Below are 24,261 nucleotides of genomic sequence, written 5' to 3'. Positions count from 1 at the left end.
TGGCTCCCTAGAATGTGTGTTTATTACTAATGATACACAATCTGTTTCATCTTCCATTTAGCTTTACCACTCAGAAGACTTTCCCAGATCCGAAGAAGAGTCCTATGTGCCTCAAAAACTTATGTCTCAGCCCAACAGAAGCTGGCCCAATAGAAGATGTTACCTCCCCCATCTGATCTCTCTAATATCCTGAAACTGACTCAGCTAGTGCTAAAATTATGTAATACACAGGTTAAGGAAAGAAAGTCCACACATCTGGGAATAGTATCGAAAAGTTCCTGACATACAATTTATTTGGAAAAAAAACAAAAAACAAAACTTTGGTATCCAAATAGCGTCAATAGTTTTCCCAGTATGATATTTTATAGCAATCTACTATAATTCAACCGTATTAACTGAAAAGAGCATTCAGTGACTGCACAGGTAATAGCAAATAAAATAAAAAGTTAAATGTTAAACCAATTTACCTTCATCTTTGCTGATGCATATATGTCAACAGCAAGATGTTTGGAAACTACTCAAGGTCTTTGCATGAACGCTGACAGAAGATACTCTGGGTCAGTGGCTATACAGTGGTTAGAAGTTAGCAGGTCTTTTCCTTTTCTGAGTATTTTACAATGACAAGGAGCTCTCTATTGTCAACACCTCCTAACTTACAACCATTAGCACTTGCCCTTTCTTGCAGTCTAAAGTCAGTGTTTGCATTTGTACAAGCATGCTAAAGGATTTGCAATTGGAACGTAATCTGAATGTGCGGTTTTGGGATCTCCCATTGTTAGATTGAGGAATAACGTGTTTTTGTAAGTATGAAGAATTAACTAACTGCACAGCATATCATCAGAACAGGCATCTCTTGCCACAATCTAGGGATGTAAGCGACTAGTTGACTATCTGAACGCTTATAGGATAGTTGACTAGTCGCTTCCCCACACCTTGTTGCCTCTTTCACAGAGAGGCAGCAGCGGGGAGGGGAACAGGATCTGGTGCTGGGGAGAGCCAGCTTAAAAGCCAATTCCTCCCAGCACCATCTCTTTGGGGAGAAGAGGCAGGGGTGCAGCCTTTGAACTGGGAACTGGTGGAATTTTCACATTTGAAATGTAGCAAGATCAGGGCTCTTGCCACATTTCAGAAGCCAAAATGGTGAAGGGAGCTTGGGGCAAGCTGGGGACTCAGACAGTCCCCCGCTGGCCCCATGGTCCCTGCTCTTGAAATGTACAAGTGACTCCCCATGGTGCTTTGCTTTTGAAATGTACAAAAGTCCTGAGAGGCCTCTTGTACATTTCAAAAGCAGGGCATGCGGGGCCAGAGGGGGACTGCTTACGTCCCCCGCCGGCCATGCTCCCCGCGGCGCTTCTGCCTTTGACATGTAAAAGAAGCCAGCAGAGCTGTTGTTACATTTCAAAGGCAGAAGCGCCCTTATCGATTAATTGAATAGTCGATGCAAATTACATTAGTTGATTAATCTAAATTTAACGTCCTTACCGCAATCATTTGCGATCCCCTCCACAGTCATCTGAACACTGTTAAATCTCCCAATATTACATTTCAGTAAAATTCACACTTAACATTAACTATAACAAGTTAGGCAAATTATTTGTTAAAGATCACAGACTACAGAAATGGCCAAAATCATTGTGGGGCATGGGGGAGGAACACACTGGAAAACTGCAACAATTCCTCACCAATATTTTATAATAAATATTCTTTGGCAAGCTGCAGTTGACTGACAATGAAATAGATATCAGAGTCTTTGTAACAAAAGACGCAGCTAAACTAAAGGATAAAAGGGTCTTTTGGAGTTACCCACAACTCAGTTCTAATAAAAAGTGTTAAAGTGATACATGAAATATTACTTTCAAAGAAAAACCTTTCCTGTGTTTTGTTTCATATGAAAAAAGTGAATGTCAAAACTGCATCTGAACAAATTCTTTGAAACATAAAAATGCCTGACACGTACGGTATTTTCCCCAATTACATTTCTTCCTGGTCATTGTTTTTCTCTCACACTTCATTCAAGAATTTCAAAGCACTGACATTAAATTTTAATAGTATGAAGAGTGATATTTTGTGTCAAAGGAATGATTTACAGATTTCCCCTAAAAACTTTCAGCACATTTGCAAAACATACCAAATAACGGTGCCAATTTAATAGCCCATATAGTTGTTGTGAAGATCGACTGGTGGAAGATCTCCTCCACATTACCCTGCTATGCCAAGGGCCTCAACATGACGGTCCCTAATTCTCCACAAGTTGCGGATCTACAGCAACTGTGCTGCAGTTAGGGCCTTTCATTCCTTCAGTGGGCCAGGGGATGGTGTCAGCTGTCGGACTCGCGAGCGAAGGGTTCATCTGATCTATCTGAAGACTCAGGCTGGGACACTTTGACAGTATAACTGTGCCAGTGAAGCACTCCTAGCATCCACGCAGTTATACGGCAAACCTGTGCTCTGGGTGGTTCAGCTCATCGCAGTTCCCTCCCCTCATGTGCAATTTGCATATTATACCAGCAAAACTGCACTTGTGCCACTACAAGCTGCATCTACCACAAGTAGCTGTTGCTGGCTCAGCTCTGATGGACCAGGGATCACATCTCTTCACAGCCCTGATGGACCCACCCGTGCTGGCAGAAGTTCGCACCGCACAGTGTCACTTTCATCTGCAACTGTAAGAGCTACAAACGAAGGCCAAACATGCCTGAAGTATGGTCTTAAATCCATATTTAAGCACCTAGGTTAGAAGTGGCTTGATCTGAGAACATCTGTGCATATACAGCTACTAGTGGCTTCAATGGACTAAGAGTTGAACATCTGAACGAGGCCATTACAGATGCTCTAGGCTGGATTCCCAGAACTGGCTGCAGTTAAGTTGTCTCAAAACTGAAATTGGGCTGGGATGTTCAAGTCATTGCATGTGAGGAGAATGCCATTTTCTCACCCGATGCACGGCGTTCTGTTGGTTTTCTCCCTCTGGTATGGACAGTTTGATGCATTCCTTTGTGAAACGGAGATTACACCATGGCAGAGCTCATTAGAAAGTCTATCCATAGCCAGGAGCCTAAAATTTTGACGCGAAATATATTTGGAAGTTTTAAAGAAATGTGAAGAATTCATTGATGCATATAGAGAGAGAACTGGCGAGTATGAGACATGTAGGCTATTTTGCAGATCAGACACTATTTAAATAAAGTTACATTCCAAAGATCTGTCACAGACATTTCAGTAGTTACATGTTTTATTTATAAAATTGATTCATTGTGATCCTACAATTCCTATTCCTGTGCCAAAGAATGAAGAGCTGTTACCTTAGAAATTCCTCCTCAGAAGAGGAACACTTAATCATTTGCATCAACATTATGAATAATTTTGCATATCAACAGTTGTATCTAGTGGTAATGAAAACAAGAGGGTCAGACATTCAGATGCACGGGAAGATTTTACAACTAACTTAACCTGGCATCAATTGCTGGACAATCATTTTAGGCTCTCTTCTGACAAAATAATTTCTGTATGTTTGGGCAGAAAAGCTTTAAACAAAACTACCACAAAAACCACAACCGGCTTGCTGAAGAACCCAAATGCAACGGTGTTCAGTCAGTATTCAGAACGGATGGGCAATCCACATCTTGACCCAGACAATGTGACAGAGCTCCAGGCAGTGAATTCAGTATACAATGATGCTCTAATTGAAATGAACACTTAGAGAACATCCATCTTTGACACAGAGAAGAGTTCTAATGGGACAATCCCACAATGTCTCACCCATACACAATCAGTTCATTCTTTGTTGTCTGGTGAGGCATTCATAACCATTTACAAATCAGAGTATACCAGTCAGACATAGCCATGTGTCAACTACTCTGATACACACAATAACCAACGTAGGAACATGACTATTCTTGCTGCCTTCCACTATCTAGTATGGTGGCATGTTAAGTTGTTTGAACTACATCCTGAGCATCCTGATGAGTGAAGGAGACACTATAAAGTTCTTAATGAAGTTCTCTTCAAATCTCTCAACCAAAGGGGTTACCCATGCAGAATGCACATAAGCAAAATATGTACACACCATTCTTCACAGGTCAAGTTCATACACCCTTGGCTTGCTGCCCCCTTCTCGGGGAGAAGCACAAGCGCTGCTGAACTTTCCTTGCAATTCCCTTTGTGAATTACTTTCTTGCTCACTGTCTGCTATGGGTCTGTAATCAAAGTGAGCCCAAATAATACATTTTTCTAAGCTCTGTTTGAGAGTCTCAATCATACATTTGAATCTGTTTTATTACAGACAACTCTTCCAGGTATTCCTTTCATCCTATACTCAGATATTCGCTTCTGGCATAGAAGCATCAATACATGTAATCAAGCTCAAAGCAGCTAGTGGTGCCCATCTAGCCAATGTGCACCCAGAGGAGGGAATACCTGATGACTATGCAGAGCTGTCTAGCTGAACTCCAGCCTTCAAGTCAAGACAACCATGAACTAGAAGGTATGCAACTAGATCGAACACACAGAAATGATGTAATTTCCAAAGTTAAAGCATTTGTCTAAACCACCATTTTGTAATGAACACAAGAGCTCCAATTTATTGGAAATATGTTTCTTTTGGGTTTTCAGTTGTGAGCTTGTTTCCAAGTAACATCTTCAAAGCTTTAAACCAACGTCATGAATATGAAAAATAAAGTCCCACCCCCTGCTGCCTTCCCAGCCCTGCAGAGCTCCTGGCCACCAGCCCTCCACCTGGACTCTTTGGTCTGGCAACATCGAGGCGGACCATGGACGTTGCTGGACCAGACAGTCCCAGTTAATAAAGGTTCAACGTGTACAACCTAGCCACAGATCTTCAGCCACAGCCAATCCCATTTTTGCATCACATACATTTTTAATTTAATCTAAAAATATTACTTGAAGTGCCTGAAATTCTGTGTGTGGCGACAGATACAATAATTTGCATGAATTAACCTTGCTAAATTGATTGCCGCTAATGATGTAGGGAAGGGAGATTTTTTTCTTTCAGTATTGAAATGACAAAAATAATACCTGCACTACCTCTGTGAATGTTCAGTAGAACATGTGTCAGGACACAGATTAAAGTCTGGAGGATATTCTCTATTTTTTAAGTTCTGTATAGTCTTGCCTCCAAATTTAATAGTGCACATCAGATTTTCCTTACAGATAAGAAAGTAGGGCTAAGGCTCCTATTAGAGCATCTCCTTATTTCAGCTGAGGACAGTTTAAAGTAGGGGGCACAGGTCACTACAGAGCCATTAAAGGCAACTGCATTCTACTGTAGTCCAAGGAGGACACTATGAAAAATCAAAATCCGCTGTATGGCAGCGTGAAGCACTATGAGGATATCTGAATATGGATTTTAAATTTTCATCTCCCCTTCCCCAGCATTAAAACTTATTGTTTTGCTGGACACCATCCACCCTGCTCACCACACGTGTGCTGTTTTTTGTGCTGTAAGGTTGTACATAAGGCCTGGTCTACACTGACCAGGAAGGTCGGCTTAAGATATGCAAGTTCAACAAAATGCGTAGCTGGAGTTGGCTTACTCTAAGTCGAGCTTTGATGGCATCCAAAAGTCACGAGGCCAATAGGAGCAAGCGCCTACTCAGGAGGAGTACTAGATGCCAACGGGGACTGCCCTCAGCATTCGATTTACGGGTCTATACTAGACCCGCTAAATCAAACGCCAGAAGATGATTGACCTCCGGAGCATTGAACTTCGCAAAGCATAGACGTGCCCTCACTGTTGGGTAAAGGGTGAAAAGTGGTGATATATTGATAGAGCCACATCTGCAGTAAGTGATTTAGGATATGGGAAAGCATAAAAGAAATAAGATTTTTGTAAACTTGCTGCATTTGAACAGAAAACATCTAATTGCGTCTATTTTGAACAAGGTGGAATTGAATGTCATTTTTAACGTTAGTGTTTTAATATTAGTGTTTAATGTTTTCACGGCATACTTTTATTTTTCTGTATTGTGCATGCCATAGTTGAAGGTTGCATATTCTCTGACACGTGTATCTTCTTCTAGCGACTGGGCACTTTAGAAAAGAAAGCTAGTACGACTCAGTAAATTAGAAAATAAATTACACAAAGGCAGCAATCCAAGCAAGCAGCACAGAGCTGTCAGTCATGAATTCAAGACTATTGACAAGCACTCAGTGGGAAACAGGGTGATAACATGAAATATCAGGTCCTACAGCTTATCTATACAATTAACAAATGCCAAGCTATCTTCATTGCTATGAGCCAACATCCTGTCAGTAACAGTCAAATTACATTTTCTTTTATCTCCATTCATGCAAGATTCTGTTGGATGATTTTAAGAACGTCATTACCAGCTTGCTTCTCTCTCTATTGTAATTAGCCCTTTCTTCCTCACATAGCGTAGCAGGATATGAATGACAGATGATCGGCATTCTTACTTGAAGGCATTCTTGAGTCTTGCAAGGATATTGTAATACATGTAGCTGTGTCAGGCTGAATTCGACGGACAGTTTATTTACGTATTATAGTGGCGTTCCACACAATACAACTAGGGCAAAACCCGAGAGTCCTTTTCTTTGGGGGTTTTCAATTTCTCTCAGGTTTCCCCCTCCCCTGAACATCCTATTCCACAGCCTCCCCCCGCCCCGTGCCACTAGAACTGTTTTCTAGGCCTGCTCCAGTACGGCTCTGGCTTCAACCCCAGCTTTCTGACCCAGCCACCAACCAGACTAGCACAAGTCTGGCCTGATAGACTCCCTGAAACCTTCTCGCTGCAGACCCCCAGCTGAGAACTGCTGTTTTATTTTAAATGGGAAATGAAGGTGCTTAGGACCTTGCAGAATAAGACTCTCAATGACGATGACTGAATTTCTATGGCAGATAGTACGTATAGCTAGACTCTTCCCATTATTTGATCAAGATGTTTTGCCCCCTGATCAGAACTTTAAAGAAAAGTTGTGTTTATGATTCTCTAAATACTGTGCTTTATATGTCACTACATCAGACAGAGTGGAAGTTTTATTACTTTTTCACCCCTCTGGGTTTGGCTTGTTACATTATGATGATGATATTCATCAAGCACTTAGAAACTCAATACTAAAAGCAGACAAATTATCCTGCTGCTTTTCTGATCTTTTATGAATATAGATTAAAACTTCAGAACTTTCAAGGGGTGTAACTTTCCATTCTGGGAAATAACTGAATCTTCAATATATAATTGAGTTTGTGTATCTGTCAGTCCTTTTATTTGGTCAAGAACGGCAAGGCTAAGATGGCCAAGAGTTTGGTTGTGGGATGTGCCAGGAATGGAATTGCCCCATTAAAGCCTGAAGAACAGTGAACAGATCTCTAACAAAACAGAGAGAAAAAGTCTCGACTTACAATTAATAGCAGCGTCCTGATCTTAGGTGGATTAATAGTTTTCAAAAACAGCTAAGGAATGGACAAAGAATGCCCTGACCTTTTAAGGACATTTGTTAACCCTGCTAGTAGGAAGAATATATTCATATTCTGAACAGTACAAACATTCAATAAAGACAACTGAAAGCTACTACACAAACACAAAAATTCATATACACAACTATAAAACGGGGAACAACTGGCTGGAAGTAGTAATGATAAAGTGGCCTGAGGTTTATACATTTCGGCTATGTCTACTTTGTATGCTTCTTGCACAAGAACAGTTGTTCTTGCGCAAAAACTTGCTAGCTGTCTACACTGCATGCGTGTTCTTGCGCAAGTAAATTTACAGTATAGCGTTGGAAAACGGGGCTTCTTCCGGAATGAATTAAAAATGTGGTGTCACAGAAAAGACAATTATTATTCTAGGGAGTATTAACAGGACATATGTAAGACATGGGAAGGAACTGTCCTGATGCGTTTGGCACGAATGAGACCTCGATTAGAGGTAGGGTTGCCAGATGGTTTCAACAAAAATACCGGACACGCTTTACATCTTATTTAGAAAATACCGGACATTTATATTTTTTTAATTTGTTTCCCGAACAGAAAGCTCAATACTGGACTGTCCGGTTCAAAACAGGACACCTGGCAACCTAACTAGAGTACTGTGTCCAGTTCTAGGAACCACCCTTTAAGAAAGGTGCAAATAAAGTGGATGGAGTTCAAAGGGGAGTAACAAAAATCATAAAAGGGTAAGAAAAATGGACCACCAAGGAAAGTTTTAGAAAGTTTACATGGTTAATGTTGAAAAAAGAAAACTGACGGTGAGGAGGGCCTAACCATCTTCAAATATGTGAAGGATAGAAGATGACTATGATCTATCTATTCTCTATGGACAATAAAACAAGTAGCAATTGTATTAATGTGTAGCAAAGGTGACAGAAAAAATTCCCTAATATCTAACATATCTGTAAAGGATAATTAAGCACTGGAATAGAAGCCTGTTCTAAAGGAGGTTGTTGAATCCTGGTCATCTGAGAATAGGTCAGAAAACAGCAGTTGGCAGGGCTGGCTGTAGAGGGGTGCAGGGCAGGGACCCAAGACAACCCCTCGTCTGCCCCAGGCCATGCCTCTGACTCTTATTGCTGCTGCTCCACTCCCTCCCTGTCTCCATTCCACCAAGCCCCTGCCTGGCCTATTTCCGGTTTCTGCCCCCTCGCCTGGGCAACATCAGGAGCTGGTCGGGCAGGTGCCAGACCCCTGGAACTCTACCAGGCTGCCCTGGACCCTACATCTCTCTGCCACATGGCACGAGGCCTCGGGCGGTTGTCCCAGTCCACCCTATGCATGGGACAGCTCCGCCAGTCAGGGACATCCCTGACTCAGCACAGGAGGCTAGGCAACATGACCTCTTGAAGTCTCTTCTAGCCCTGTGTTACAGGGAGTCATTTATTTCCACCCTAACTCACAACTTGATTTGAAAAAAATCGTAGATGGGAAGAACAGGAAGGGAATTTTAAGCACGAGACATTTTAAGATCATGCTGTGTTGAAGTTCTGAAGTAAAATATTTATTTCCAGAATAATTTTAAAATTCTGAGATTGGCTTTTCAACTGCCCTGCCGTAAACCACCACTAACTTTTACATACCTGAATTTGAAAAATGAAATAGTCAATTGACTGATATTCACTTTTAAATACAGTTTCTGTTTCAAACCGTTTCATATAGTTAGGCATTTCTCTAAGTAAAGATTCAGAATAGTACATTCAGGAACGTGCAGAAAAGCAAATTACAGTTATTGCTCTTACAGTTTTTAGTGATTTATGGACTAGTGGTTGGTCAAAATTAGGAACAAGGAAGGAAACATACTATTAGCATGCAAATGTTACATATTATTAGAAAAACACTGCTAGTAATTAGATTACAGCATGCATACACTCATGTTTATTTTGAAAAAACACAACCATTTCATCTGTAATGATTGTGTCCAAAGACCTTGCAGCTAATTCAGATACCTATGGCCTGCTTATCTAACTTAAAGTCAATTTAATTATCCAGAAAAACAACGCGCTTGTTTAGTTATATTTGATCGACTGTTGTGTGCCATGTGTTATCTGTCCTTTCATGATGCAAAGGGCTGCTAAAAGTTGTGCATATTTGTGGGCCATCAATTGTTTGATAATACTCAAATGAGAACATACATGTTTTACTGTGAAGTATTTTTAATGAATTTCAACCAATGTTAGCCACCTACATCCAAGCAAAATGCTTCTGTGAAACTACTGATTACTGCGATTCAGTGTGTAAATATTCCCAGTTTTGTACATGGGAATAGCTACAAAAATGTGACTGACTTCTTACATTATATTAGGAAGCACAAAACTCAATGTATCAGGGTCAGCCAGTGTAGCCAGACAGGAACCCCGCTGTAACATCCATCTTGCTTGCCTGAAGCACACAGGGCACACAGAACAGTTAAAGCAGCATAGTCTTTGAAGCCTTGACAGGAGGCCCGGATATGCTAGCTCACAGTGACCCTGGACAACTGTAAGCGAAGATAAGAGGGTGGTCGAGCTAATCGCTGACCAAGAGGCTACCGAGGAATGCCCTTGACTGAATCCCATATTGATACGATCACACACCTGTCTGGGGGGGGGGGGGGGGGGGGGGGGGAAGAAGAGGAGGAATCTGCCGCCCAGTAAAGAACGTCCAGTACTCCTAATTTAGTTCTCTCTCTTACAAGTGTAAATTACTTGAAACTCCCTTGTAAGAACTGGCGTCACAGTCGGACCAGCACAATTTGACATCTTAGATAAGAAAGAGGATAAGTGCCCCTATGGGTATAAAGATGGGTCCAGCAGCACACTTGCTCTGAGTGTCAATCTACCATCTACCTGCTGGTCGGGTTAAGTGATTGGCCTCCCGAGGGTCCACGGGGATGCCCACCTCGTATTCGTCTTTCTGAGGAATTGAGGGACCAGCCCTGGCCTGACACGCTGGAGTCGAGAGGCGCAGAAGGGAGTAAAAATTGTACCTGGATGTGTCCTTTGTGTCAGTGTACACACAGACTTAGAGCTCTTTAAAGATTAAGCTGTCACTTGGTACCATTATTTCTATTTCTCTCTTTATTTTTCTCTGTAACCACTTTTGTTTAAGATCTATATTTGCTAGCAGTTAAGAAATAGAGCAATAGCCATTGTAACCATATGATTTATAAGTCTCTATAATAAACCTGTAACTGTTTAAGCTTTAACCTGACTCCTCCTGTTGCTGTAACAGAGCAAACACAATTTTAAAAACTCCAGCCGGTCATAGGGGCAGGCAGAGCTGGGCACTTGGGTTCTGTCGCCTCTACGGGACAGACCCTTTGGGGCACCTGTCAGCCTTCCCTAGGCTGCCCACTGCCAAGGGACCGTGTGTCCTAGCAGTTAAAGTCTCAGGTATAATAAGCTCTCCCTGCAAACTCTCGGGGCATCTGTCAGCCTTTCACGGGCTGCCCACTGCGAAGGGACAGTCCTAGCAGTTGAAGACTCGGGTGTATAACACACATACACCACGCACTGCCCTGACCATCGGCTGACAGCCAGTCATAGATCTTTAGCTCCATGCCAACCACACAAATCTTATTATCCTGCTGATGTGGCGGGAGAGGGTTATTCCCAAGTGACTCAGTCTCATAATTCCCAGAAAAGAAAAACCAAACCATGTTAAGCAAGAAAAGTTAATGTACACTGAAAGAATGAAAAACATTGATATGCCATATGCCACTTTGCCTTTAATGATATTCATGGTATTATTGACTTCCATGTTCTAATAGAATCACCATGCATTTCTGACACACATAAAAGACAAAGCATTACAGAACTTTCCACTAAGACATCTAAAAAACTAAACAACACAGGTATTTTCAAGCTTCAATTCTTCCTTTGTCACTGTGCAAGTCCTAAATGAAGATGTTAAGTGTAGTCAGGCATCCAATAACGAGTCAATTATTTTTTTTAAAAAAACTGTTGTGTTGTTTTGCTACGACATTACTTACAACTAGACATTTAGCTCATCATTTTTAAAATGCTCTCTAGGTATTTAATAGGGAAATCAACTGCAGAAAAATGAGGTTGTGAGCATCCAATAGCTCAGATTAAAATGAACCCAACAACAAATGAGTGTTAGACTACAAACTCCCCCTTCCTACCCTCTTAAAAAAAACAATACAAAAGAAGATACCTAGATCTAAAAGGTTCCTAAACACTGAGGCTCTGGTACTGCATTTAGAACTCTGTGAGTAAAGCCTGCATCTGCATGGTTTTCAAGGCCAGACTGGTTCGTACAGCACAGTCTTTTATTCAAATTGAATAAAAGAAACCGGGCAATGACAAAGATGAATAGTTAGCATCTCTTGAGATCTATTTATTCATCATTCACAATTCAGGATTCCTGGGGCACCAATGTAAAAGTGCTAGGTTTGCACAGTCATTAGTCACAGTGGAACTGCACTTTAACTATAGAACATCATAAATAAATATTTTATTCGGACTTTACATAAACCCAAAATGAACGGTGGAATTCCAATCTAGATAGCTCAAAAGGAAAATTAAATTAGAGGGGTTAATTTAATTAAAAAATGAATGCAGATGCTGTTCCATTCATCTGACTCCAACAGCATATAGTGCAGTGTATCAACAACAACAGCTGATCTTTCTAAGTTTTTAACTGCTGAGCATGTCTGATATTTCACTGAGGAATGAAATTATTAGTAAGTAAACATACTCCAGAGTTCCAAATCATTTCCAAATGTCCCCTTTCCATCAATCTAATCTTTTGCTGGTGTTTGGAGAGTGGAGAAGAAGAAAGCTTCTGTCTTGTCTCATGATAGGAAAGATGCAAGGCAGACAGCAAACAAACAAGTTAATGACCATTTCCTACTAATGACCACAATCCTAACAGCTGACAGTAGGAGTCAACACCCAACCAGGTTCTATGTTAGTTACACTTTACACATCTCTTAAGAAAATACCAAACTGCACTCTAAATCATCTTCATATTGAGGGATTTCATTAGAGGATCTGCCTCAAACCCACAGAAGTCAATGCGTCTTTCCATAGACTTCACTCCATTTTGGACCAAGTCTACTGAGATTTGGTATGCATATTTCTCCTCTAAAGGGAAAGTTCAATATCAACCTCATCATATGAAAGACTTAATATTTTACCACTATGAAGCTCAAGAAGGGACAAAGCTATAGACCGCCCTCCCACCCCACCCCAAAACATATTGTAATGATATTAAACTACTATTATCTTTAGCACCTAGAGATACGCCAGAAGCTTCATAATATCAAGATAAGATAGGATATGGACCTTGCTCTGAGGGGCTCCTAATTTTTAAAGTTTGGATGTGACAAAAAGTGACGGTAAACAACAAAGGTTAGGGGCAGTGGTAGGACACGGGGTACAGTAACATCGTGTGTTTATTGTGAATAGATTTGTTTCTGTTTATAGCAAACAATCCAACAGAAACATTGATAATCAGAGACATTTCTCCCATATTCAAGATTTAAATGCAGTTTATATAATTCACAATTATTTTGCCTAGCAGAGGCTTCAGTGACAGATTCTTGATGTATTAGTCACATATGCATTTACATTCATATTGCACTTTTCATACAGAAACTTCAAAAGAAGGTTTCATGTTAAAACAGATGAAGTTTAATGCAAAATAATGTTCTGCTTTGGCTAAATTATATCTAATGGGAAAAATTAATCTCAAAAGGTAATCAATGAACAAAGATCAAGAAAGATCTATTTTTGAACATACCAATCTGTGTTTCAAATGCTTTTCTTCTTCAATTGGAACCAACTAATGGATTTTCAAGGGAAACTTTAAAACCTTAAAAGCCGAATTGTCTTCCTATGCGTGAGCATAGAGATAGAAAGCCAGGAGACAAAACTACAGCTAGCTCTGATGTTATATAAGAATCAGCTTTAGTACAATCAAATTTCAGTGATACACAGTCAGCAAGCTGCCGTACATTTTATTTGTTTGAGGGCATTATTAGTCCACCAAGGACAAGATTATTTTAAATCTCAGTACAGCTCAGAGTTTGTCTTCATTACCAGAGTGATCAATGCTGCTGCAATTGATACAGCAGAGTTGATTTAGTGGGTCTAAGGAACACCTGCTAAATCAGCTGAAGAGCGCTCTCTGGTTGAACGCAGCACTCCACATCTCCGAGAAGACTAAGCTAAGTCAACGGAAGAACATCTCCTGTTGACACAGTGCAGCACAGACACTGTGGCATGCTGACCTAAGCTATACTGACTCTAGCTATGTCATTCATGCAGCTGGAGCAGCAACACTTAGGTTAACTTACTCCAGTTGTGAAGACAAGCCCATAAAGATGCTGAGAGAACCAAATTCTACTGTTCAGCGCTGCTCGGGAGGCAGTGAGGTTTGCTGGCATCACCATGTGACAGCCAGTCAGGAACTCATGAGTTCTATTCCCAGACCATTAGGAAAGACTAAATATTTTGAAGTCGAACATCAACTACGCAGCTGAGTGAGCCTGCGCAAGCTAAAACAAAAGGGTTTTCAATCTTTCATACCGAGATTTCCATTCCCTTTAAGAAATAGGAGAAGGGCAGAGTAGCTGAAATCACAATATCTGTTCTTGACTCTTAGTTTAAGAAACCATGTTATAATATCTATATGGTATATATGAATTGTTCATTATATAAACCTATACTACAATTCAGCTAACCTTATTTCTGGTTAGTAACTTGGTAAATATTAGTTGAAAAAAATTCAGAGATTAGTCTAGTCTATTCTATTACCTAGGTAAAAGAATCAGATTCAAATTAAAATGCTGAGAATATGTAAGTACTTGGAGGAAGGCCCAGAAGATGCCAATACTTAAAACTCTGTCGCTTTCCCATGACGTTCAGAATGAACGTGTATATTCCTATAAAAATATTTGTTGGTTTCCCTTATATAAGTAGCGTGCACTAGAATAATACATTTTAAACCTATTTTCGGATGAATTTTTCAGAAGTATCCAGTTTACATTCTTAAATCTCATTTAGTAGCGTTTTAGAATTGTACGTATTCATTCTATTCTACTTTATATAGGTTCTTTTATCCAACATATAAACTGCAGGCACAGTACCTACTGTTGATTCTGATCTAGGATATGGACTCAGTGGTCTTGTATATTTTGTAAGAAATGAGTCTGAATGAAAACACCCCACAATCAGGAGGCGATTTCTGAATACTTTTTCTTCCGCATGCACTGTATTTCAGCTGACTAATACCCTCAAGCCAAACGACATTGCTCATCATGCAACAGACATTTCTGGAATTGCCCCTGGAAGGTATATTAAAAACAGCAGCAGCAGCAGGAGCACATAAACAGGGAACTTCATACTAGTCATGCACACAAGCCTCCAAACACCTTTCCAGAAGCATCATGACAACTGGCCTTAGTAAAATCATATGTGTTTGCAAGAAATAGGCTTCCTTATTTCTTATGGAACATTCTGTAAGGAATGATGAGAAACAGAAGTTGAGCAGCCAGGATACTTTAAGATGGAGGGACTCAGCTTTCCACACTTATGCAGTTTTCCTAACGTAGGTGTAAAACAAATTCTCCGCACAAGGCATGACTGAAAAGCAGTCTTGTAATACCCTTCGAAGATCAGCCTTTTGTCTTGGCCTTGACCTCCGCTATAGCAGTTGAACAGTTTTCTACTGCTACCCATAAGAAAGAGAAGAGGGCCACAGCAAGTAAAAGCCTTAGTTAGCTCTGAAGGCTGGTAAGTGTTGATAATCTACTACTAAACTCTTGGCTAGGGAACCGTTCAAGGAGCTGCAGAGTTCAAACACCAATTCTTCTGAAATGCTTAAACAGGATAAATATAAGATGGCTCAGAACTGCTTCCATTGTCTGGCCAACAGTATACGAAGTTTTTATCCCCCCAGGAAAACAGTATTTGTTCCTGGTCAAAAGAGGTTTGCAATGTTGTCCTCACAGCCTATTTACTGGTCCAGGGAGAGCAACAGCATGGACGGAGAGGAACTGGCATATCTACACTCAAAACCATCTTAGTGTGGATTTTATAGTTTGATTTAGAAGGCTTGAAACCCCTCGGAAAGCAGTTCTGTTTTAAGGGCAAAATGGTAGAAGCTCAAGGTACATTTATGCAAGGGATCGGGGATGTTAAATTTTGACTAATCAGCTGACTGAGTAATCGACAAGGGGGAGGTGAGGCACTCGCTACCCTGGGCTGCACCTCAGCTTTTTAAATGTAGTAAGAGCCGCCGGCAACTCCTACATTTAGACAGCAGAAGAGTCGCAGGGAGCACAGGGCAAGTGTGTTCTGACTGCGGCGCTTCAGCCTTTGAAATGGAGCAGAAGCCGGAGGGGGCTCTTGCTCCATTTCACACAAGCAGAAGCGCAGCAGGGAGCACATGGCGGGCAGGGACTCCAGCAGTCCCCTCTCACCCCATGCTCCGACGGTAGCACTTCAGCCTTTGAAACGTAGCAAGAGCCCTGCGAGGCTCTTACTACATTTCAAAAGCACAAGCGCAGCAGCTGGAACCCAGCACGAGCAGGGCTGCTTCAGTGCCCACTCGCGCTGTTTCCCTGCTGTGCCTCCGCCTTCTCTGCCCATGGCGGAGACGGTGCTGGGGGGTACCGGCTTTTAAGCTCCTGCTCCTCACCCTTGCTGCCTCTCTCACATAGAGACAATTGGGGAGAGGGGGAAGGAAGCGACTAGTCAAGTCACTACTCGACGATCCGAGACGCTTATGCTTATCAGGTAGTCGACTAGTCACTTCTTCCTCTACGAGGAATTGTTATTTTTTTCACTAACTCGTCTTTCTCTCTCTCATATACTTACCCTTTGGGTTGCCTTTTTGCTCACGGCACACCAGGCTGAAGGCTTGAACTAGCCATCTCAACAACGGTAGCACACTCTACCAAGCGAACCTATTTTCAGTCGCAAAATCTCTGCTGCTCCTGCAACTTGGTGGCTGCGCAGCCCACGGCCTGGCCTCGAAGAGGCAGGGGAAAGCTTTGCCCCTTTTTGCTGTACACACGCTTGGGCAGAAGTAGCGGATGGCAAGGACAGACGAGCACTCACACTTGAAGGCCCTTGGCCCAGGCAGTGCAGCTCTAGGGGGCTTTACCGCCTTGCTGCCGTGGCCTGCAGCGGAGTAACAAAAGAGCGCACTCGCCTCCTTACTGCCATCAGTTTGGTGCAGCCTCTCAATCTGGCAGGCTGCTCATACGATGTCACTGCACAAAGCTGCTCTCGGGCTCTGTCTAGCAGCAGTTCGTCTTGCTCTGGCTGGTGCATGCGATAGCACGTCACAAAGACGCAGCCCCCTCCATCATCTGGTCCCAGGTGCTCACTAGCTTCCCTCTCTCTGGCGCAGGTCACCCTGACACTCTGTTCAGCATGGCGTAAGGCACTGAACAAATCGAGAGCTCTACCAAAGATCCATACAGGGAAACAGAGCTGAAGACCCCACACTCACGCAGCAGGGGCTCCAAGCCGGGGTCTACAGCTTGAGCTACCGCACTATAAATAACCGTGTAGACCTTCCGGCTCAGGCCACCTACACATACCCACAGTGCTTTGCAACGCTATCCTCAGAAGGGTTAACTGAAGCCGGCCCTGGATTGTGTGGAACGGGAATAAGACAACATTTGAGGTATGCCTCTTGTTTGGGCAATCCTACTCAAGCTGGATTTTTTAGCTTTGGCATTTCAAGGCTCTTCGTAAAAAAGTTCAATGTACAAGGGCCTCATCAAAAGGAGAAAGTTGCCCACAGGTCTGGTTATTCCACCTCATGCTGATACGGCAGAGAAGCAATGAATACTGCTAGCCACGGTCTCATGAGCAGACGGTGAGGAAACATCTTAAAGCAACAGCGATGCACAATCCAACAGCACTGCTTCTGGCTCTGTTGCTGAACAGTATTCTAATCTGACACACGGTTGGGTGAAGAGACAGGGCGCTTGTTAATTTGTGAGTAGGCAGCAGTTATTTTACATACATTAAGCCCAACAGGAAAAAAATAGTTACACGAGGTGGCAATATCCATGGGGATGAAAATAAGATCCGCATACCTGCATGAGCCAGAGAAGGTGTGGACAGGTGCAATGGCAGTGTCACTTTTACATAGCTTTGCCAAGTAACCTTAAATCTTGCCCCAGGATGCTCTCTGACTGACTTCTTGTGGGGAATGAAGAATTACAGTAGTTAAGCACTAGTATTTGAACGTTCAACCTTAAAATATCAACAGGGCAATACATTCTTTTGTCGCATATGATACACTACTTCTCACATTTTACGCCCTCCATTCCTTGATGTATATGCAGTATAAATAAGGACTCGTTTCCACCAACGTAGCACAGCAGGGCTAGAATGGCTTGAAATCTTTAAATCTAGACTGGACGCCTTTCAAAAAGGCTATAACTCAACCAGAAGTTGAGGCAAAAGTTACTGGGGTGAAGTTATGTAGGATGTCAGCCTAGAATATTATAAGTCCCTCAGGACTTAAAATCAGTAACTATTACTCTTACCACAGATCCAGAGGTATTGCCTTACTGCTTAGATCTACCATATAACACTAGTTTTCTACAAATCAAGCAGTAAGGATTCAAGTGTTGTGCCTTAACACAAACTATTAAAGGATTTTTTCCAGTCTCTGAGAGAGGGCAGACATCTTCGTTATGACTTAACCCTGCTTAATAAGAAATAGAATCTTCAGTTTTTCTACATAAACAGCCAGCAGCAGGTTTTTAATTAGCCGTTACACTTCCTATCAGACAGGCATATTTAGCCAAATTGGCTGCAAAAGGGTCTCAGCACTTCAAACTCAAGGCCAGTGAAATGACATTAATAAATCGCGTCTCACTCCCTTTAGTGAATCAAACGCTCATGGCTGCTGGAAGCCACACACGTGATGCTAACCACAAAAGCTCTTTTCTTGAAACATTTTCTTTCAGACCCAAGGGGGCTGTGCTTGAAATGAAAGACAAGTCTAAACGCAGCTCATTAGCAATAACTATTCATTAAAAATCTCAATCACTTTACAGTACGAAAATATTTCTAAAAATACATCCGAGGAGACAGGACCAAACTGCTGTGGCGTGTTAACTTCATGATAGCAAATGTACATTGCAGGAGGCAGCCAGACCACAGACAGACCCAACCGTCACCAACTTTTCTTATCTCATCTCCCACACAGTGGTTGCTCGTCAGGCCCATTCATTTTTGCTGATCGTAAACATTTTTATTCTCCTTGGGTGGCAGCCATTACCATACGCTGCTGGCACATGACGATGCACCATTGACTAGCACGCAGCTTGTCTGCTACTGCAGCTGAGTCATCTCAGTAACAGTTACTATAAGCAAGAGACCCCCAGAACGGCCCTCCGACGTGGCGGGATCTATTCATAAATTACAGCAGCCCTCTGAAGGATGCAACGTGATGGAAAAACGAACCGAAGACGCAATTACAACAAACGAACCTAGCTGAGCGGGACATTTATTAATTTTTAAAATGGCATTAGAGAAAATGACCAGTTTCTGCACAATAAGAAAACAAAGGAAAAGATTTTTAACTTGATAAACTGCTTATAATCTGAAGAGAAACAAGGTGGGAGAGAGAATAGCAATTGGGCCAACTTCGGTCAGTGGAAGAGACGAGGTTTGCAGCCACACAGAGCTCCTCTTCAGATCTGGAAAGGCACTCCCAGCCCCTGAGGGCGATCCCAGACCAGGAGCACAAAGGCAGATTTTCCTTGTAAAAATCAATCAGAGTCAAATGGCATTTTCTCTCTGGCACTCTACATGCCAAATTATAATTTCAGGGATACCCTGGTAGTCTCATTGCTCTCATAGAGTTTACAAAGGGTTTAGAGACTACATCTGAGTTCACTGTCTTAAGCTGCAAAAGAAGGAAGAGAATCCAGCCTCACTCTCACTCCACTCTACTGTCTCCATTTCCTTGTCTAACTTTTTATTTGTGGCTAGTTTCTCTCATATGTAGTGGCTAGTAAACCTCCATGACATCCTCTGCTCAAAAGATGTTCGCTTTTTTGTTTTATCCTATTCCTAGGGAATACATTCCTTTAAAGTGGAACTCAGAACAGGGGCCGGACTCAAACTTTCCCAATATCATTCTGAGCATCTCCACTCCATTTTTCTAAAAAGCACCAGCACCGATTCCTATCAGAATTGACTCTATGTTGTCATAAGAAATCGTGTGGAAACTAAGCTTGAAATACTAGCATTTTTTTTAAAGACATTATCCTTGTTGGCTGATTTCTTGTTTTAACTGAACTCCTCCAATCATTGTTAATCTGGAGAATTTCTTTAATCATCATGCTTAGCTTGCACAATAATAAAGCGAGAAGAAGTTAATTACACCATAAGAGCATCAAAACCACAAAAGTATAGCTTCCAGCTGAAACAGGAAACTGAGGCCGTGAAGATATATCTAGCCAATATTCTGCAAAGGCTTCCACGTAACATCTCGGTAACGCCTCACTATACTCTCAAGTGCCTTCATCAACTCTCCATGATAAATCGATTTTAAACTAGTTCAAATGAAGATGCTCTGCCCATGAAAGAGTCTGCATGTCCATATGAGGAACAGACAACATGGGCTGACCAAGACAATTTTGAGTCTTCACACAAAAAAGCAGAAACAGCTTGTCTGGATCCCTCTCCACTTCCCCAAAATATAGGTCATGGGAATATGCACGAATATTCAAGATAAACAGCTCTCGACAATTACAGTCTTATCAAGAGTATTAACACAGCTTCATGAGTTCAGGTTCACACAGAGCCATTCACTTTAAATCTTCACTTACATTCTCTGTTTAAGCAGCACAGTTTTCTAAGCTCTAGAGATTACTCTGGCCAGTCATTAGCCCATTGGTAAACCATATCTGATGTGTGCACTCTTATCATACAGGGATGGTGGGAGGGAGATCAATGGACATTGTTTTGACCAAAGCAGAACTGCTCACCACCCTTAAAAGTCTGCTGTTCCCTCTGGCTCAGTGAAAAAGCATGCAACGCAGGGCTTGTGTGACACTTACACAAGAAGCAGGTGTCTCTTTGGGGGAGTCAAAGGAGGTGTTCTGCTTAAAGACAATGATGCAAACACATGGCAATATGAGGTGACAGTTTCACAACAATTAACAACCATCAGATCCACAGAATATATTGGACTCTTAATGAAAACGTACCTTTGAAAAACAGAGAGATCAGTTATATTTGGGTAAGTTTTAATGTAGCAAAATGTGTGTGTGTGTGGGGGGGGGGATCATGTTCCGACAAATAAGCACCGTACACTGGAATCATCACTACAGGCAGTCCCCGGGTTACGTACAAAATAGGGACTGTAGGTTTGTTCTTAAGTTGAATCTGTATGTAAGTCGGAACTGGCGTCCAGATTCAGCCGCTGCTGAAACTGATCAGTGGCTGATTCCAGGAAGCCCGGGGCAGGGGCTTCCTGTAGTCAGCCACTGGTCAGTTTCAGCAGCGGCTGACTTGGGGACGCCTGGGGCAGAGCAGCTAGGGTGCTGCTGGGTTGGTCCAGTAGCGCCGCCGCTCCTCGGCGCTACTGGACCAACCCAGCAGCACCCAAGCTGCTCTGCCCCAGGCGTCCTGATTCAGCTACTGCTGAATCTGACCAGCAGTGGCTGAATCAGGACGCCTGGGGCAGAACAGCTGGGGTGCTGCCCGGTTGGTCCAGTAGCGCCCAGAGCGGCGCTACGGGACCAACTGGCAGCGCCTCAGCTGCTGTACCACAGGTGTCCGGAGCAAAGCCATGGAGCACGGGGGCAGCGGGACAGCCCAGACGCGCCGTGGCTGTCCTGCTGCCCTTGGGCTCCGTGGCTTTGCTCTGCTTTGTTCCCCGTCCCCCTGGTCTGCAGACCAGGGGGACGGGAGGGGGGGAGGGGGCAAAGCAGAGCCAAGCCTCGGAGCGCGTGGGCAGCAGACAGCCCTGTCCGCTGCCCACGTGTTCCGCCGCTTTGCTTCCTCTCCCTGGTCTGCTGGAGACCAGGGAGAGGAACGGCCCCGTTCGTAACTGCGGATCCGACATAAGTCGGATCCGCGTAACTCGGGGACTGCCTGTATTATAATAAAGTTTGTTTTCTGAATGTTGTTTAAAAAGCTGATCTAAGAAGTCACTCTGCATCCCACTGTCTGAAGGTTATAAAAGCACTGTTTTAGAACACGAAAGCACAAGATGTATACTGGTTTGGGAACAAAACGCTTTCAGTACATTGTTGACTCACCTTGTCCCGCAAATGATGTTCTGCAGCCTCAATATTCAAAGGATCATCAAAATTCAAGAGATCCTGGAAGAGAGCCAGGAGAATTTATTTTTAAAGGAGGAAAAAATAATCTAGTTACCGTATCATGCAAGAAGCTGAAAACACATTTAGTGAGATGAAACAAATCATATGAGGCCAATAAATGCAGTGGGTTTAATGAAATTGCTTCTTTTATACCTGAAGACCTCTGGTTTAGATCAGGATGGGGAGAGGGATTACATTCAAACTAGTCCATTGGTCACAGTCCAACCCTTGATTAATTGTTGGCCAAGCGAAAAAAGGCTTTACACACGACTTAATGGCATTTGTCTTATTCTCTGGATATCACACTCTTATTTTTGAACACCGCCTCTGATCAATCCCAAATTTTCCAGGAACGTTCGAGGCAGCAAATTGCAGAATTTGGTGGAAAGTAGAAAACTAGAAAAACATGATTTAGAGGATAAATCAGCCCCGCTGGTTACAAGAACAGTATTAGAGGAACTCTTCTTGAGTGGGGCACCTGCATAGTTTGGAATCGGTCAGACATGGAAACCATTGTGGGAGGGCTTTAGGAGAAACCAGGCCAACACAGTCAGGGAAGCAGCAAGCAAAGCAGGAATAGGATAGTAGTGATGGGGGCCAGGGAGGTGGCTGGAGGAGAAGCAGCAGAGGCCTGGAGGGAATTGGTGGTATCTGGTGAAGGCAGGAAGCAGACAACTGTGTGTGGGGGAGGGAGGGCGAGGGAGAGGGGAAGGGGAGAAAGAGGGAAACGTGAAGTGAGAAGCACGCGCCTGAGAGGGGGAATGGAAGCACGGGAGCAGGTGGGTAGAAGTATGGACATGGAAGGTAGGGCAAAGATATCATCCCTTCTACACTACTCTCCAGCCACCAAATGCTGCAGGCAGAATCAACTCCCGAGTTTCCTGCTGTTGCCTGCTCCTCACAGACAGCAGCTCACCATGCTACTCACTCTCTCTGGGTATGTCTACACTACCCCACTAGTTCGAACTAGCAGGGGTAATGTAGTCATCCGCAATTGCAAATGAAGCCCGGGATTTGAATTTCCTGGGCTTCATTTGCATAAAGCCGGCCGGCGCCATTTTTAAATGCCGGCTAGTTCGAACCCCGTGCCGCGCGGCTACACGCGGCACGGAGTAGCTAGTTCGGATTAGGAGGCCTAATCCAAACTAGCTACTCGCGGCACGGGGTTCGAACTAGCCGGCATTTAAAAATGGCGCCGGCCGGCTTTATGCAAATGAAGCCCAGGAAATTCAAATCCCGGGCTTCATTTGCAATTGCGGATGACTACATTACCCCTGCTAGTTCGAACTAGCGGGGTAGTGTAGACATACCCTCTGGGAGTACAGATCACCCTACAGAAACAAAAAGGGCGAGACCGTCCAACATTGGGCCACATCACGTGGCCTCAGCGTTATTTTCTCTACATTTTGTTCAGACATCCGGTGTGTCTCTACTGGGCCACTTATTCCGGAAAATCAGCCGCTTTTCCGGAATAAGCTGCGAGCTGTCTACACTGGCCCTTGAATTTCCGGAAAAGCAACGACGCTCTACTGTACAAAATCAGCCGCTATTCCGGAAAAACTATTCTGCTCCCGCTCGGGCATAAGTCCTTATTCCGGAACACTGTTCCGGAAAAGGGCCAGTGTAGACAGCCCAGTAGTCTTTTCCGGAAAAGCGTGTCTACATTGGCCACAGACGCTTTTCTGGAAAAGCAGCCTGCCAATGATATCCTTTTCCGGAAAAACTGAAAATGGAATAGTATTCTGTTTTAAGCAGTTCCAGAAATTCATGCCAGTGTAGACACAGCCCTGGTGTCCTGTACTCAGAGAAATGCGGGGCAAAGGCACACAAGCAGTATGAAAGGGATATGCACAGCAATCCAAACACTCGCCAATTTACTTCTAATCAGCCAGCTCGCAGCAACGCCTCCCTTAGAAGAAGCAGCTGTCTCCTTTCAGCTGTCAACACTGCAAGCACATTCTCCAGCTTACTGGCCAGACTTGCCCGGTGTCTGTACATGTAACACCCACACTGCTATTTGTGTCGGATGTGCAGAAAGACTGAACGTCAACGCTTTGTTTAAGGAAAGCGAGCAGCCAACGAGACCGCGTGGTAATCGAGTCATCGTGAAAAATAATGAATACGGAAATAAAACCAAGTTCCTCCGGCCAAGGTTCGGGTCAAGTTTTCTAGCAGTTTGTGATAGAAGTGACTCTGTTACAAAAGCGAAAGGCCCCCTCACTGCCACTATCTGGGATTTGCATCTATGGCAATGAATCTCTATGGTCAGTGATTTTTCAATGTCCTTTAAAAACCAAAATCTGAGCAAGATGCTCCAGCAGGCACTTAACTCCATTTCTTTCTTTAAAAAAACCAAGTCCACATGAGGTTCCCCTCCCCCCCCCAGGTTAATTATTTACAAAAAGCCTTTGAGCCCAGGCACAGGGGAAATCGAAGACGCGGGCTGTGAAGTTACACGTCTTCTAGGACATTACAAATCTCT

General features: G+C 43.1%; 1 protein-coding gene across 2 annotated transcripts in view; it reads right to left on the bottom strand.

The window, feature by feature from the left end:
• The window catches only part of UBE2F (ubiquitin conjugating enzyme E2 F (putative)), a 95,060-nt gene that overhangs the window by 7,618 nt on the left and 63,181 nt on the right, over window positions 1–24,261 (bottom strand). For both annotated transcript variants that reach the window (XM_075933969.1, XM_075933968.1), the window contains one exon: window positions 21,717–21,779. In XM_075933969.1, coding sequence (XP_075790084.1) covers window positions 21,717–21,779 — 63 coding nt within the window. The remainder of the gene's footprint in view (window positions 1–21,716; window positions 21,780–24,261) is intronic.

Source organism: Pelodiscus sinensis, chromosome 7 (assembly GCF_049634645.1).
Source record: "Pelodiscus sinensis isolate JC-2024 chromosome 7, ASM4963464v1, whole genome shotgun sequence".
Taxonomy (NCBI): Eukaryota; Metazoa; Chordata; order Testudines; family Trionychidae; genus Pelodiscus; species Pelodiscus sinensis.
The sequence above is the reverse complement of the archived record's forward strand: the minus strand, read 5'-3'. Positions and strand labels throughout refer to the sequence as shown.